Here is a 14,141-nt window from a genome sequence, read left to right as displayed (position 1 = left end):
CTTGACTCTGAACAGTCAGAGCCTTCCTCTCAAAGGAAGCCAGTGAATCGTGTGGATTTAAATCTGTTCACTTCCCAAGCTCTGTCCTCACAGGCTCCCCTCTCTCCCCAGCTATGCCCTCTCCTGTGAGATCGAAGCAGCTGCTGATGCCAGCGCCACGTCGCCCAAGCCTCGGAAGAGCATGGTGAAGAGGCTCAGCCTGTGAGTACCACCCTGGGGTCCTGGGGCCCAAGGGGGTCCCATTAGAGTGGGAGAGGGGGAGGGTATCCAACAAACTTCTCCTGAGCCCATTCACTCACTTGGTAAATCGTTAATCTGTCCGTCATGACTTCAGTACATTTCCTAGATCCATTCTTCCCCACTGTTTTCTCTGGCCTGAACCATGATCATCTCCTGCCTGGACCACACTTCAGCAAGAGCCTTACTGACTTCTGACCCCACCCTTGCTCCAGCAGTTCTCTTTTCCACCCAGTAGTCTGGTAGTGTGTTAAAATGTACCCCAGATTGTATCACTTCCTTGCTTTAAAACGTCTACCGGTCTTGTTTTAATGTAGCACTCGAATTCCTTATCCTGTTTCACTCGGCCCAGTGTGATCTTCCCCAGTCTTCTTGCCACCTTTCTCTGTCTGGAATCCCCCCTTGTTCACCATGATCCAGCCTTACCCGTCCCCCAGCCCTCCTTTAACCTCCCCAGGGTCCATGCACACTGGATGCACCAGGTGTTTGCACTAGATGTTCTCGTGACCTGGCACACGTTCTCTCCAGACTCGCTCCTTCAGATGTTGGCACAGGCATTACCTCCTTAGAGAGCATCTTGTCTAATGTTGCCATCTGCCTTGATCACTCCCAGCCATGCGCATTGTCTCCTCCAGTGGAATGTAAGCCAGCTGAGAGCAGGAACCTTATCATTTGTATTCATGGCTGTTTGTCCAGCTCAGGGCCTGGCGTAGCTAACTTCATAACTCCTGCCTCCCTCTCAGTACAATCGAAAGTCTTCACAGTGGCTCTCAAGCCCCTGCAGGACCTGAAGTATCATCCCAGCCCTGTCCCCTTGTCTCACCCCTGTCTGTCCTCACCTTTCCCCTCGCTCTGCACACTGCAGCCCTACCCCGCCAGGCCGCCCTGAGCACACTACGCACACCCGTTTTTATTTGCTGTTTCTTCTGCTTAGAACACTGTTCCCCAGGTAGCCAAATGGCTCAGTCCCCCACTTACTCCAAATCTTTGTTGAAATGAGCCTTCCCTGACCACCTTATATGAAACTATAACCTGTCCACGTTACCTGCCCTTGGCACCCTCTCTCACCCTCACCTACTTTGAATTTCTCCACTGCATTTACCTCCAGTTGACATGCTGTATTTGGATGTATCTGTTTATTAAATAGAAGGCAAACTCTATGACGGCAGACATTTATGTCTGTTTTTGGTTCATTGTTAACCCCGGAAATTGGTGCCCAACACATAGTAGGTGAATAATAAATATTTATTGAATGATCAGACTGAGTCATGTGCCAACACTGTTCTGAGAACAATACATGCATTTCTCGTCTGATCCATAAAATAACATACTAGGTTTTACTGTTATGCCAGTTCTTTTGGCTGCGCCACGACGCATGTAGAACTTTAGTTTCCCAACCAGGGATCGAACCTGCACCCACTGCATTGGAAGCATGGCATCTTAACTGCTGGACTGCCAGGGAAGTCCTGATAACCAGTTTTATAAACTGGGAAAGTAAGGCACAGGCAGAGTGAATAGTGTGCTAGTTACTGTCAGATCTGGGTTCCATTCCAAGGTTTGGCTCCAGAGCCAGGGTTATAACCCTTTTACTGTCTGCCTCGTGGAGAACCTTCTGGAGGAAGAGGAGAAGGAACTAGGAAGTAAGAAGTGGAGGAGGGGAGGAGTGCAGGGGAAGGAAGAAGAGGTAGAGAGAAAGAGTGAGGGGGAAGGAAGGGAAGGAAGAGAGATGTCAGTATAATTAGACCCTGAGCTTTGAATGTGGCAATATTTATGGAAGAGTCTTAAGAGAACCAAGTCTCTGACTTGAAGTTGATCTCATAGACATTAAACTCTGAAAGACATTAATTAGACTAATGAATCTAATGACAGCTATAGAGACTAGTTCAAGGAAACAAGGATTATCATCTGGTTAACAAATTTGTTCTTCCCTTCTGAGATGTATACCTGCGTCCGATCCTTTGACACAGTCTGCGTTGGTTAGGAGTTTCGCTCTTCCCCCCGCCACAAAGCCTCAGTAGTGCTTGGAGGTCCAAGAAAGGAAGCAACATGGAAAATGGGGCAAGAGGTGGTGGGATGGAGTTGGGACAGAGCAAAGATATGCTTTTTAGGTCTTGGAATCCTAAGCTTCTAATTCCTCAAATTATTTAATAAATCAAGCCTATCCTCATTGTTTCTACTCTTGTTATTTTACATAGAATATGTTAGTCGCTCAGTACTGTCTGGCTACTTTGTGACCGCATGGACTGTAGCCCAGCAGGCTCCTCTGTCCGTGGGGTTTCCCAGCAAGAATACTGGAGTGGGTAGCCATTCTCTTCTCCGGGGGACCTTCCCGACATAGTCAGTGCTTATTTGGGTTTGGACCCATTTGCTCGTTTCTTTACATGCCATTCCCTCTCGCATCTTAAGCCTGCCTTCTTGTCGTTTATTGATGGTAAAGAGTCATTGTCTGAAGAAGTCTTTGTTTTGCCCTCACTCTTGGAGTCATACAGTATAGAATGTCAAGGGTGACGGTCATTTTCACGCAGCACTTCAAAGCTGTTATTCCATATTTTCTGACCTCTGTCGTTGCTTTTGAGATGTCTGGTGTGCGTTTAGTTTTTGTGTATTATGCCCCCTGCCCTGTTGCTTTTAAGAATTTCTTTTGTCTTTAACACACCACTGTGCAGGTTAAGTGAGGATTTCGTCTTATTTATCCTATTCAGGGTGTTCTTCCTGGATGTGAGGATTCCTGTGGTCCATTAGTTCTGGAATCTCTTCGGACTCTTCAGATACGGTGTCCTTTCCATTCTCTCATTTGCCTTCTTCTGGGGCTCTCCTTACACTGCAGGCATTTCTTCCATTCTCTGTGTCTTTTAACCTCTTTCGTTATTCATGTCTTTATGTTTTGATGCTGATCTCTGAGGATTTTCTCCAGACCTGTCATCTAGTTGACAGTTCTTCTTTTCAGTGTTTGTTTAATCCTCCCACTGAGTTTTTAGACTTAAATCACTACCTTTTTGTCAGAGTTCCTTGCTCTTAACCACTGTTTCAGTTTCTTCTCATATGTTTTATTTCAACGTATTTGTTTTATAGCTTGCCTCATGGTAGACACTCAGATTATTGAATGAATGAATGATTAGTTTGTTTATGACAGTTTTTATAATCTAAAGTTCTCAGGAGTCTAGACTTGCTGTGTTGGACTTCCCTGGTGGTCCAGTGGTTAAGACTTCACCTTCCAATGCATGGGGTGTGGGTTTGATCCCTGGTCAAGGGGCTAGGATCCCACATGCCTCGAGGCCAAACAAAAGAAAAGGATCATCTAGACTTGCTGTTTGTTATGCTTCTCTCTTTGGATAGGTTATTTTCTTGTGTGTATATTGTGAGTTCATCTTTATCAGGGAATTCTCTGCAACCTAAGTTGAAGATGTATTCCTTCAGAAAGGTGGTTTTTTTTTTAATGCTAGTTTCTTCAGAAGGATCACTGGCCAGAGAGTTCCTAGTTCTTAGATTAGCTAAGTAGCAAATTGGAGTGAGGTGCTGGCTAAAATCACATATGATTTAGGGGAGAGATTTTTCTCCTACTCAAGCTCCGGCCAACAGACAAATTTCCCTGTGGTCTTCCTATGTTAATAGGAAGATTTTTTTTTTAGCCCATCTTTTTACTAAGGGTATAGATAGCCCACTGAGGACCCTGGCTCGGTATAAAGGATGTCAGTACTGACTCCCTGCCTTACAGAAACAGAAGCCCTCATCTGTGGACCTCACGTACGTGTTAGAACCCATGTGCTGAGTTTGCCAAGGTTGGCACCTCCCACTCCCCATCCAGAGCAGCTGTAGTTAGCTTGCATGTTCTGGTTTTCAGTTCCCTTTTCGTTTCTAGCCTGCAGGGATTTTCCTTACTGTCTTAAAAGCCAAACTTTGAAAAGAATTTGTAATGCTTCTCATCTAGTTGTTTAATGATGAAGGGGTTTAGGTTATTTTAGTTCACGAGGTTGTCGGAGAAGAGATCTTCCTGCTTGGTTTCTTGTCCAGCACAGGGCCAGCCTTCTTCTTCAGCCTCTTGGAGTTCATTTTATGGTGGGACGTGATAGGAGTGTGGCCACAGTACTTTCATCCTGCCAAAGTGGTCCAGGAACTCTAAAAAATGGAGAACGATTGACCCAGGAAGACCTCAGATTAATTAGATCCTACCTCCAGCTAAGCAATGTGTGTCCTTTGAGGTTAGAAATAACCTATTGGGACAAGATGTTTATTGCGATCTATTAGAAACTGGGTAGCAAATCTTTTCCTAAGATAATGACGGGACACACAAAACTGAGACGACATCAAGGACTTATTAATACAAAAATACTTGCTTAATCATGGATTCCAGATTTTTAAGAGCCTGAACGCCTGGCATTATGTTTTCTGCAGACTGTTTCTGGGGTCGGACATTATCACCAGTAGCACTCCCACCAAAGAGCAGCCCAAGTCCACCGCCAGCGGGAGCTCTGGTGAGAGCATGGACTCCGTCAGCGTGTCATCCTGCGAGTCAAACCACTCAGAGGTGGAGGAAGGCTCCATCACTCCCATGGACACACCCGATGAGCCTCAAAAAAAGGTATATCCTTAACCGTTTTCCATAATTCCTGATGTGGGCGCCTGACCTAGCATTTGCCACATGAAGAATGTCTGTTTTCTGGTTGATCTCGCTAGAGGAGTTTTGCAAGTCATGTTCTGAACCAGGTGTAATAAGCAGAGTCCAGTCCGGGGACTCATTCCTTATAGAAAGTGTCCAGAAGTGATAAGGCTGTTGGTTCCTTCATCGAGCCTTTGAAACGGTGTTTCACACCCACATCCAGAGGCAGCTGAAAAACTGTGACTTGTAACTGTGAGCTACCCTTTATTTATTTGGGAGATGGAGAATTGTCTTCGAAGGAGCGAAAAGTCAAGAGCCAGAGAAGTGTCAGTTTCTTGGTGTCGTAACTTGTCTCAGCCAGGCTTGTCCTGTAGTAGTGCTGCAGAGAAAACCACTCCAGACTCGGTGCCCTCAAGCAACAACTGTTTGTTCTCTGTCCTGTGTCTGCAGGTTGGTTGGTTTGGCTTGGGCTTGGTCACGATTTGGTCCAGGTCTCCTCCACCTGCCTCTTGTGGTTTTTGGAGTCACCCAGGGCCTGCTCTTAGCGTGCTAAACTGGATGAGCAAGAGGGCATTGCACGTGCCTATCAAGCCTCCGCATGGGCTCTATCTACCAATATTTATTTTCCAAAGCAAAGTTGTGTGGCCCAATCCCACATAAATAAATGAGTGGGGAGCTATACTCCACTTCCAGTGGGAGGAAGTGTGGAGTCACAGGGCATGGGTGCAGGGGAGGGTGAGGAATAGGTAACAAGGATATAATCTGCCGTGTCCCCCAAAAGGGAGAGTGATGAGAGGTGACAAAGGAGTTCTCAGGGAGAGTCTCATGTCCATGGCTGTGGAAATAAATGAAAGGGAAAGGAAAAGTCCACGTGCATCTCCTGTACACAGCTGCTTCAGTCTGTTGATCAAGGAGCTTGGATGAGAGATGTCAACTTTGACGTGACTAGAACTTGCACCATTTGGGGGAGGATCTTGCCTAGCTAGACTTGCTGCATAAGTGACTTCTGGCCCCTTAGCTTATGCTGAGGCCAGTGAGGTAGAGTGTTGGTCGCGGGCTCTTCATTTTGGTTGGATTTGCCATTCTGTAAGGGGGTGTGTGCTGTTTCACATTGTGTTATGAGCACCAGCAGCAAACTGGAAACCCTCAGATGACCTTGTCACTAAAGCAGTCAATCCAGGAAGGGCTCGCTAGGCCTGAGATGACTCAGATGCTGCCCCAGTGGGATTTCTCACCTTCCTGTTTTGAAATCTGGAGACACATCTTTAATGCTCCAAATATTGAAGGAAAGCTCTGCAAACACCCACGAACTGGCTGTTGTCTCAGGCATGTCTCCCTAACCAGGGATGGAATCATCCTTCACGACTTGACATTCAGCACTGAATCTGTCAGAAATCTGGAGTGAAGTGTCATCACTCACCTTGTGACAGGTTCTTGGGCTTCGTAGGCCTCATTTCCGATGGACTTTGATGATGAACGTTGTACAGCAGTGACAACTATTGCCCACATTGCTGTGGGGTTTCTCCCTGTGCAGGAAGGACATGGAATCACATTTGCATCTGTTGGTGCCGTGGACATACCCACAGGTCCTGGTCAGCCCTTTGAAACTGTGCAGAAGCCCAGCGTGTGTCCTGTGCACACCCCTTGCCGCGTTCTTTTTGTCTCCTCCCTTACATGCTGGCTCTTTATAATTTCTCGCACAAGTCATGAATTTTAATTCTTTGGCTGAACCTTTCTCAGAGTCACAGATTTCTCTAAGTTTAGAAATGAGTAAATGAATTGGATGCCAAGTAATTGCAGAAGCCCAGGATGTTAACCCGAAAGGCCTCAGTTCTGCTCAGGGCTTGGCTGGCCCCAGAGACCTCCACAGCCCCTCCCTACCTTGAGGTCCAGCAGCCCTCCACACCCTGCCTTTCCCTTTGGCTACACTGGGAGGTCGCTCTTTTGAGTAAAGTGTAATTTGCATTCCTTTGTCTTGGTTCCCCTGATCATGATTTCTAAACATTCGCTCCACATTTGCTCCACATTACTTAGATTCCCAGGAAGAATTTGGGCTCATGAGGTGGTCTGTTTAATGGTGCATCTTCAAGGCATCTTCAAGGCTGTATCTTGAATATAAATATCTTTAAAATCATGAAAAAATCTAACAAAGGAAAAAAAAATGTATGTGGAGGAAAGGGAAGAGGGAAAAACTGAACCAGTAATTGGAAAATGGACCCTCTTCGCTACTGTGTGGAACACCTGCAAGCAAAGTCAGGCTGTTAAATTATTCACCACCAGTTAGTCCTCGAATTGAGCCACTAAGGTAATTCGCTTGGGAAGCTAAGGGAAAAAAAGTAAACCATATTATGATAGAGCTTCAGTTAGACTTCTGCATAACAGAGTTGTCACATCAGCTGACTGGCTCTAATTAAACTAATGATGCAGTTGAATTTAATATACAGTTATGCAATAGGAAGAAGTTCACAGGAAATAAAATAGAGTAGACTTCATTTTACTTGGAGGCCAGATAATCAGAAAACTAAATTTCTGTGCTTTATTTCCATGGGAGGGTAGGTGCATATGAAAGAAACTGGTAAGTTTTCTATTTTTTAAATAATCTCCAGATTATTTTATTGGATTAATGTGCTGTAATTTGGCTTAGCTCATTCTGAGAAATGATTTGTAATTTTCTATAATAAGAATTGATATTTTGAATGGTTCAGTTAGTGATTTTTTTTTTTTGGGAATACCACCTAATGAGTTAGGGGCATCCTTTTTGGTAATTGGTGTTGCACATATAAGAACTCCGTCATGAATCAGGAAAACACATTAACTCTAGTATATCATTCCTTAATTATTCTTGATCTGCACCATGAAAATATGTACAGTTGGTTCCAGAAACAAATGTGGTTAAGTGTAGGCTGTGTTCCCTTGGGCAAGTTACTCTGTGTCTCGGAATCAATTTCTCTCATATTTATAATGCTCTGAATTTTGTTCTTAAGATACCCAAAAGCTCATCACAGACCTCATAGTGCTGAGCATCCCTGAGTCTGGCGTACTGTGTTCTTTCACCACCTTATCATGGACTGTAGACGGGCCGTGGTTATGCCCTTGCTATGTGAACCTGGCCGTGGGAGCCAGGAAACTTGAGAGCGCGTCCTGATGGTGCTGTCAGCACCTGTGGCCTCAGGTTCCTCAGCAGCAGAAAGGGAGTGGGCCCAGGCGATCTCCAGGGCTCTTTCCAGGGCTAATATTCCATTCAGAGCTGGACTAACTGTGGTCTTTATCTTAGAAACGTCTAAAAATACAAGCCATTTCTCTCCTGCTGTGAAAGCCAGTGGTGAAGTAGAATCACAGTATAAATGATCTCTGTGGGCAGGTCAAACATTCTTCTTGCTCAAGGCAGGAGGATTGGGCTTTCCTCCTGCCCTGTAATCTTCCGGCTTCTTTTGGGAGTCCATGTTGCCTCTAGTTTCTGGTATCTGCTGCCATCTGCTGGTTAGCCTCCTTCAGAGCCGCTAACAGCTCCTCGGGAAATGAGAGGCCCGCCTTGCCTCCCAGGATGCAGTGATTCTGCCCTGGGTTCTGAACCAGACAGGCCTCTGCCACGGGAGTGCTTCCATCAGAGATGAGAGGCATGTGTGCCATGGGCTGTTGTAGAGCAAATAACTGGAGTTTGTTAGTCTCGACATTGACCTCTGCTTAGTGCAGCTTAGCGCACTGTTGGCCCAGGTTCTAACAGTTCAGTTTCCTTCTGGGGTGCGTTTACTCTTCCAGCTCTCCGAGTCCTCCTCCTCCTGTTCCTCCATCCACTCCATGGACACAACTTCCTCAGGGATGTCGTCCTTGATGAACCCCCTCTCCTCCCCGCCGTCCTGCAACAACAACCCGAAGATCCACAAGCGCTCTGTCTCTGTGACATCCATTACCTCGACGGGGCTGCCCCCCGTTTACAACCAGCAGAACGAAGACACCTGCATCATCCGCATCAGCATAGAGGACAGCAATGGCAACATGTACAAGAGCATCATGGTAAGGCTCTCAGACCCCAGCCCGAGCGCGCACCTGCCGCGTTAGCGTGCGCACGCGCATTCCTGCCAAATGAATATGCGCCACGTGAAGCAATGCCAGAGTCTCCCGGATATAGGCTAATAGCATGTTCTTGAAACTTGTTGTTTTATATCGAAGTTTACAGCCAGTTAACAATGCTCTTTCAGGTGCACAGCAGAATGATTTAGTTATACTTACACATGTATCTGTTCTTTTTCAAATTCCTTCCCCATTTGGGTTGTTAACAGAATATTGAGCAGAGTTCCATGTGCTGTACAGGAGGTCCTTGTTGGTTATCATTTTACATATAGCAGTGTGTACATGTTCCTCCCAGACTCCCTAACTATCCCTTTCCCCCACCCTACCCCACTGGTAACCATAAGTTCCTTCTCTAAGTCTATGAGTCTGTTTCTGTTTTGTAAATAAGATCATTTGTATCGTTTCTTTTTAGATTCTGCATATAAGGGGTTCAGTTCAGTTCAGTTCAGTCGCTCAGTCGTGTCCGACTCTTTGCAACCCCATGAATTGCAGCACGCCAGGCCTCCCTGTCCATCACCAACTCCTGGAGTTCACTCAGACTTATGTGCACCGAGTCGGTGATGCCATCCAGCCATCTCATCCTCTGTCGTCCCTTCTCCTCCTGCCCCCAATCCTTCCCAGCATCAGGGTCTTTTCCAATGAGTCAACTCTTCGCATGAGGTGGCCAAAGTATTGGAGTTTCAGCCTCAGCATCAGTCCTTCCAATGAACACCCAGGACTGGTCTCCTTTAGGATGGACTGGTTGGATCTCCTTGCAGTATCATATGATATTTCTCTTTCTCTGTTTGACTTGCTTCACTCAGCATGACAATCTTTAGGCCCATTAATGTTGCTATAAATGGCATTATTCCATTCTTTTTAATGGCTGAGTAATATTCCATTGTATATATGTACCACATCTTCCTTATCCATTCCTCTGTTGATGGACAGGTTGCTTCCACATCTTGACTTATATGGACTAATAACATATTTATATAAAAATGTGCATATCAGCAGTGTATATAAGATACAATTTTTTATGTCTTAAAAGTTGCTAAGCCTTATTCATCCAAGTCATTGTCACCTTCTTCAAAACTCTCAATTGGGGTGACTACATAAATGTATCCCAGGGAAGACACAACTGCTGCGTACCTCCTTGGAAGTCTTCCCAGGGACTTACGTGTCCCCAGTTCAGTTCAGTTCAGTTCAGTCACTCAGTCATGTCCGACTCTCCGTGACCCCATGAATCACAGCACGCCAGGCCTCCCTGTCCATCACCAACGTCCCCAAGTCTAATTGAATTGCCATGCATGCTTAGCAATGTCCTTGGTGGTATCAGTTTTCTCCTCTAGTCACTTGGAGTCACATACAGTATAAGTGGATGATCAAGGTGGATGTATAGTTTGTGTCCACAAGGAACTATACTTACAAATAAGTGAGACTGGCCTTTTTGAACTCCTTGTAAAAATTGTGTGTTTCTGAGCATAGTCCCTAAAATGTGTTTTAAATAATAGCAGTCTTTTTGGATTATAAACCATGCCTCTCCTGGTATTAACCTTGGGTATGTAAGGTCTGGTATGTTTATTACAAGAGCAGACTCCTTATCTTAAAGGACATAATGTATTGAAAAGCAGTCTCTCTCTACACCTGAAACTGATACAATACTATCATTCAAATGAAAAAAAAGCAGACTCCCTGCAGTAAAATTACACAGCGACTCCTGTATCTCTCCCCAGCTTCATCACTTGCCTTCTTTGAGGGCACACTGACTACTTACGAGCTCAGCTCTGAGTATGACATAAGTGATCTGGAGGCACTGTCTTTGAACTTCTAAAGAAAAGCTTTACTAAAGCATTCACTGAATCAACAAAATGTTTCATGACCATTAGTTGCGTAGTAGTCACTGGACCAGGCTTTGGGAGTAGGGAGACGAATGATGCATTTCTGTCTTTGAGGAATTTATAATCAAAAAGGAGATTGTAAAGCATTTTTCAGAACATATTAAATATTCTAATAGAGGTCTGATCAGATTTTCCCAGGGCCTTTGGGCCACACAAAGGCATTTGTGTTAATCCTGTAGGCAATTGAGTCTTATTGAAGGCTTTTATGTTGCAGTCAGATTTGCTCTTTAGAGAAGTAACTGGCATTGTGGAGACCTCATGCTGGAACACAGGCAGGTAGATTAGAGATGAGGGAGCAAATTAGAAGCTGCTATCATATTCCATGTAGGAGGTGATAAGGGTTTGATTGATACAGATTTTTGAAAGTTTTTGTAAGTTAGAATTGTAGAATCTATCCATTTAGTTATCAGCTTTTTGGTTCCTTATTGGGGGGAGTGGAAGAGGAAGGATTAAGGTAGCTGGATGGTGGTGGTCCCATCAAGTGCAATATAACTTTGGAGGAGGAGGTTTGGGTGCACTTACATTGGAGGTCACTGCAGGACATCCAGATGGCGTGGCCTACCTGGTAGATAGTCGGAAACACAGGTTGGTGCAAGGCCGGTGCTGGGGTTGAACACTAGGGGTTGTCCAGCCCCACGGGGTGGACATGGTCTTGCAGGGGAGGAGGGAAGGCTGAGACGGAACCCACATGGTGGTGACGGAGGGCCTGATAAAAGAGGGTCTGGGCGGAAGCAGAGCTGCCAGGCAGCCAAGGTCATCGGTGTTATTGTTGTATTTTCAGGGTGGTTTATTTGCATAGCTTCTCTCACATTGCCATCCAGGGAAGTAAGTGCCTGCTGTGTGACCACAGTGTTTCTGAACTGAAAGAAACTGGGAACTGAACACATGGACACAGTCAATGTGGACGAATCTCTGAAACACCCTGAGCCAGAGAAATCAGATGTACTGCATCCTGCAAGGGGTCTAATCTTTCAAAGCCAGGCCTGGCTTGGGGCATTAGAAAACTAACCTCAGGGAAGGGCACAGGGAATGTTTGCGTTCCTATATAAGGTGTGTGAAGGAGATGTCCAGGCACCGCTCAGTATCATAACCACCAGCCATGTTTGGTGGGTGAGCGTTTGAAACGGGCAGAGTCCAAATTGAGATATGCTATGAGTGAAATGCACCCAGATTTTGAAGACTTGGTACAAAAAAAAGAATGAGGATGTAAAATATCTTATTAGCAATTTCATATTGATTATATGCTGATATAATATTTTGGGTATGTTGGATTAAATAAAATAATAAAATTAATTCCCCTTTAGAAAAAAATTCAAATGTAGCCACTAAATATTGCAAAACCAACCAATATAATATTGTAAAATAAAAAAAAATAAAAAAAAAATAAAGTTACCGCACAATGTTGGCTAAAAAAAAAATAAAATTACAAATGAGGCTCATATAGTATGTATCTATGGGACAGTGCTGGTTTAGTATATCAGTGTAGGGCCATGTGGCTGAACTCAATGCTGTCCGTGATGATCAGTTCTCCTGTAGCTTTTATGGTACAAAGTAACAAACCCTCAAGGAAAGCCTTTGGCCATCCCATCCATATGGACACACCTGAGGAGGTTTAAGATAAAGAAAATAAGGGTAGCCTGACTTTCTCCTTAAGTAGGTTTAAAGTTGACAGCTGAACCTAACATTAACCATGAAAGTAAAAAGTAAAAGTGTTAGTTGCTCAGTCATGTCTGATGCTTTGTGACCCCATGGACCATAGCCCACCAGGCTCCTCTGTCTGTGGAATTCTCCAGGCAAGAATACTGGAGGGGGTCACCATTCCCTTCTCCAGGGCTTCCTCCCGACCCAGGGATTGAACCAGGGTCTCCTGCATTGCAGGCAGATTCTTTAATAAGGATGTGCCAGATGTTTTGGTGATACACACTTGAGCAGGGCCTTTGTCACTTACAGGGACCCCATTGTAATGCCTGTTATTTATCGTATCACAAATACAGCAGCTTCTACAGACCAAAGAGGGGCCCTTGGGCTCACAATGACAGTTTCTTGGAGGAAATCAGACTTCTTTTTTTTGGCTCTCTCTCCTCTTACCTCCTGGGGAGAGCAGCTTTTATTTCTAAGTAAGAAAAATCTGTGTTTTCTCTTGCTTTCTTTCAAATATAAAGAAATCAGCCAAGGGATAATATGAAGGTCAGCTCTCCCTTTTCCTGTTTCTCTGAGCACCCTGAAAATAGCTGACTGATGGGCAGAGATGAAGGGGAGACTTGGGCTGAGAGGAGCTTTTACCTGTACTTTGAAAAATGTTAGATTTATTGTTTGTAAACGCTCAGAAGCTAATTTTTAATTGAAGCAAAGTTTACATACAATTACATAGATCTGAAGTGTTCTAGTCTTTGGATTTTTATAAGTATAATATATATATTTAATTAACTACATATGTGTGTGTGTATATATATGGTTATTTATATGTGTATGTAACCACCATATATGTGTATATGTAGCTGTCATATATATGTATTTATCTATGTAACCACTGTATAATGTGTATATATGGTTATATATATGTATATGTGACCACCACTGTAAGTCTAGATAAATAGCATTTTTCATGCACTCATCCCTTCTTCATTCCCAAATTCCCTCATGCCCCTCCAATCCTGCTTTAAGCTTAGTTGGATGTGAGTTTCGCTAAAGTTAGTTTTCTAACCCCACAGGTTAATTTGGCCTGTTTTGTGAGAACAGACTCCTGCAGCATGTTGTCTTCCGTGTCTCCTTCCTCTGGCTGTCCGTGGTGTGTGTGGAATTCATCACGTCGTTGCGTGGCTCAGTTCCCTTTAGCTGTTACGTCATGCTCTCTCGTGAACACACAGCACTATCTTTATCCTCCCCTGCTCTCCTGTCGATGGAGATTCAGGCTGTTTTCAGTTTGGGGCTGTTATGACTAAATCTGCTGTGAAAGTTTGTACAGAAGTCCTTTTGTGGACACGCTCTATCATTCCTCTTGGTAATATATCTGGAGGTGGGCTTCCTGGGTTGTGGAGTCTCTTGTGCTTTTTGAAATTCAGGTCAGTGTGGAACCGTGGCCATTTCTAACCCACAGGTTGTCACCGGTGCTCAACAGGTGAGGGTAACCTTGGCCCAGGACTGAAAACACTGCATTTCCCACAATTCCCTCATACACATTCTTCCACTGGAACCTCCACTGGAAGTGGCAAGGCACCCCAGGGTGTCTCTCCTGTTTTAATGGGGGAAGACACTGTGGCTCTGAGAGAGGAGCTGATGGAAAGGGTTGATGACCTGTCCTGTGAGGGTAGAGCCGGGACTGGAATCCAGGAGGGCTGGCTCCTGGTCCTTGCTCA

General features: G+C 44.8%; 1 protein-coding gene across 1 annotated transcript in view; it reads left to right on the top strand.

Moving 5' to 3' along the window:
- Nucleotides 1-14,141, top strand: part of RGL1 (ral guanine nucleotide dissociation stimulator like 1) — a 136,431-nt gene that overhangs the window by 116,501 nt on the left and 5,789 nt on the right. Inside the window, exons 14-16 of the mRNA XM_055419115.2 lie at nucleotides 112-201; nucleotides 4,630-4,816; nucleotides 8,594-8,848. Coding sequence (XP_055275090.1) covers nucleotides 112-201; nucleotides 4,630-4,816; nucleotides 8,594-8,848 — 532 coding nt within the window. The remainder of the gene's footprint in view (nucleotides 1-111; nucleotides 202-4,629; nucleotides 4,817-8,593; nucleotides 8,849-14,141) is intronic.

The sequence above is a fragment of the Moschus berezovskii genome, chromosome 17, assembly GCF_049115385.1.
Source record: "Moschus berezovskii isolate FMDL1 chromosome 17, NW_MosBer_1.0, whole genome shotgun sequence".
Classification (NCBI taxonomy): domain Eukaryota; kingdom Metazoa; phylum Chordata; class Mammalia; order Artiodactyla; family Moschidae; genus Moschus; species Moschus berezovskii.
This window is presented reverse-complemented; position numbering and strand designations above follow the sequence as displayed.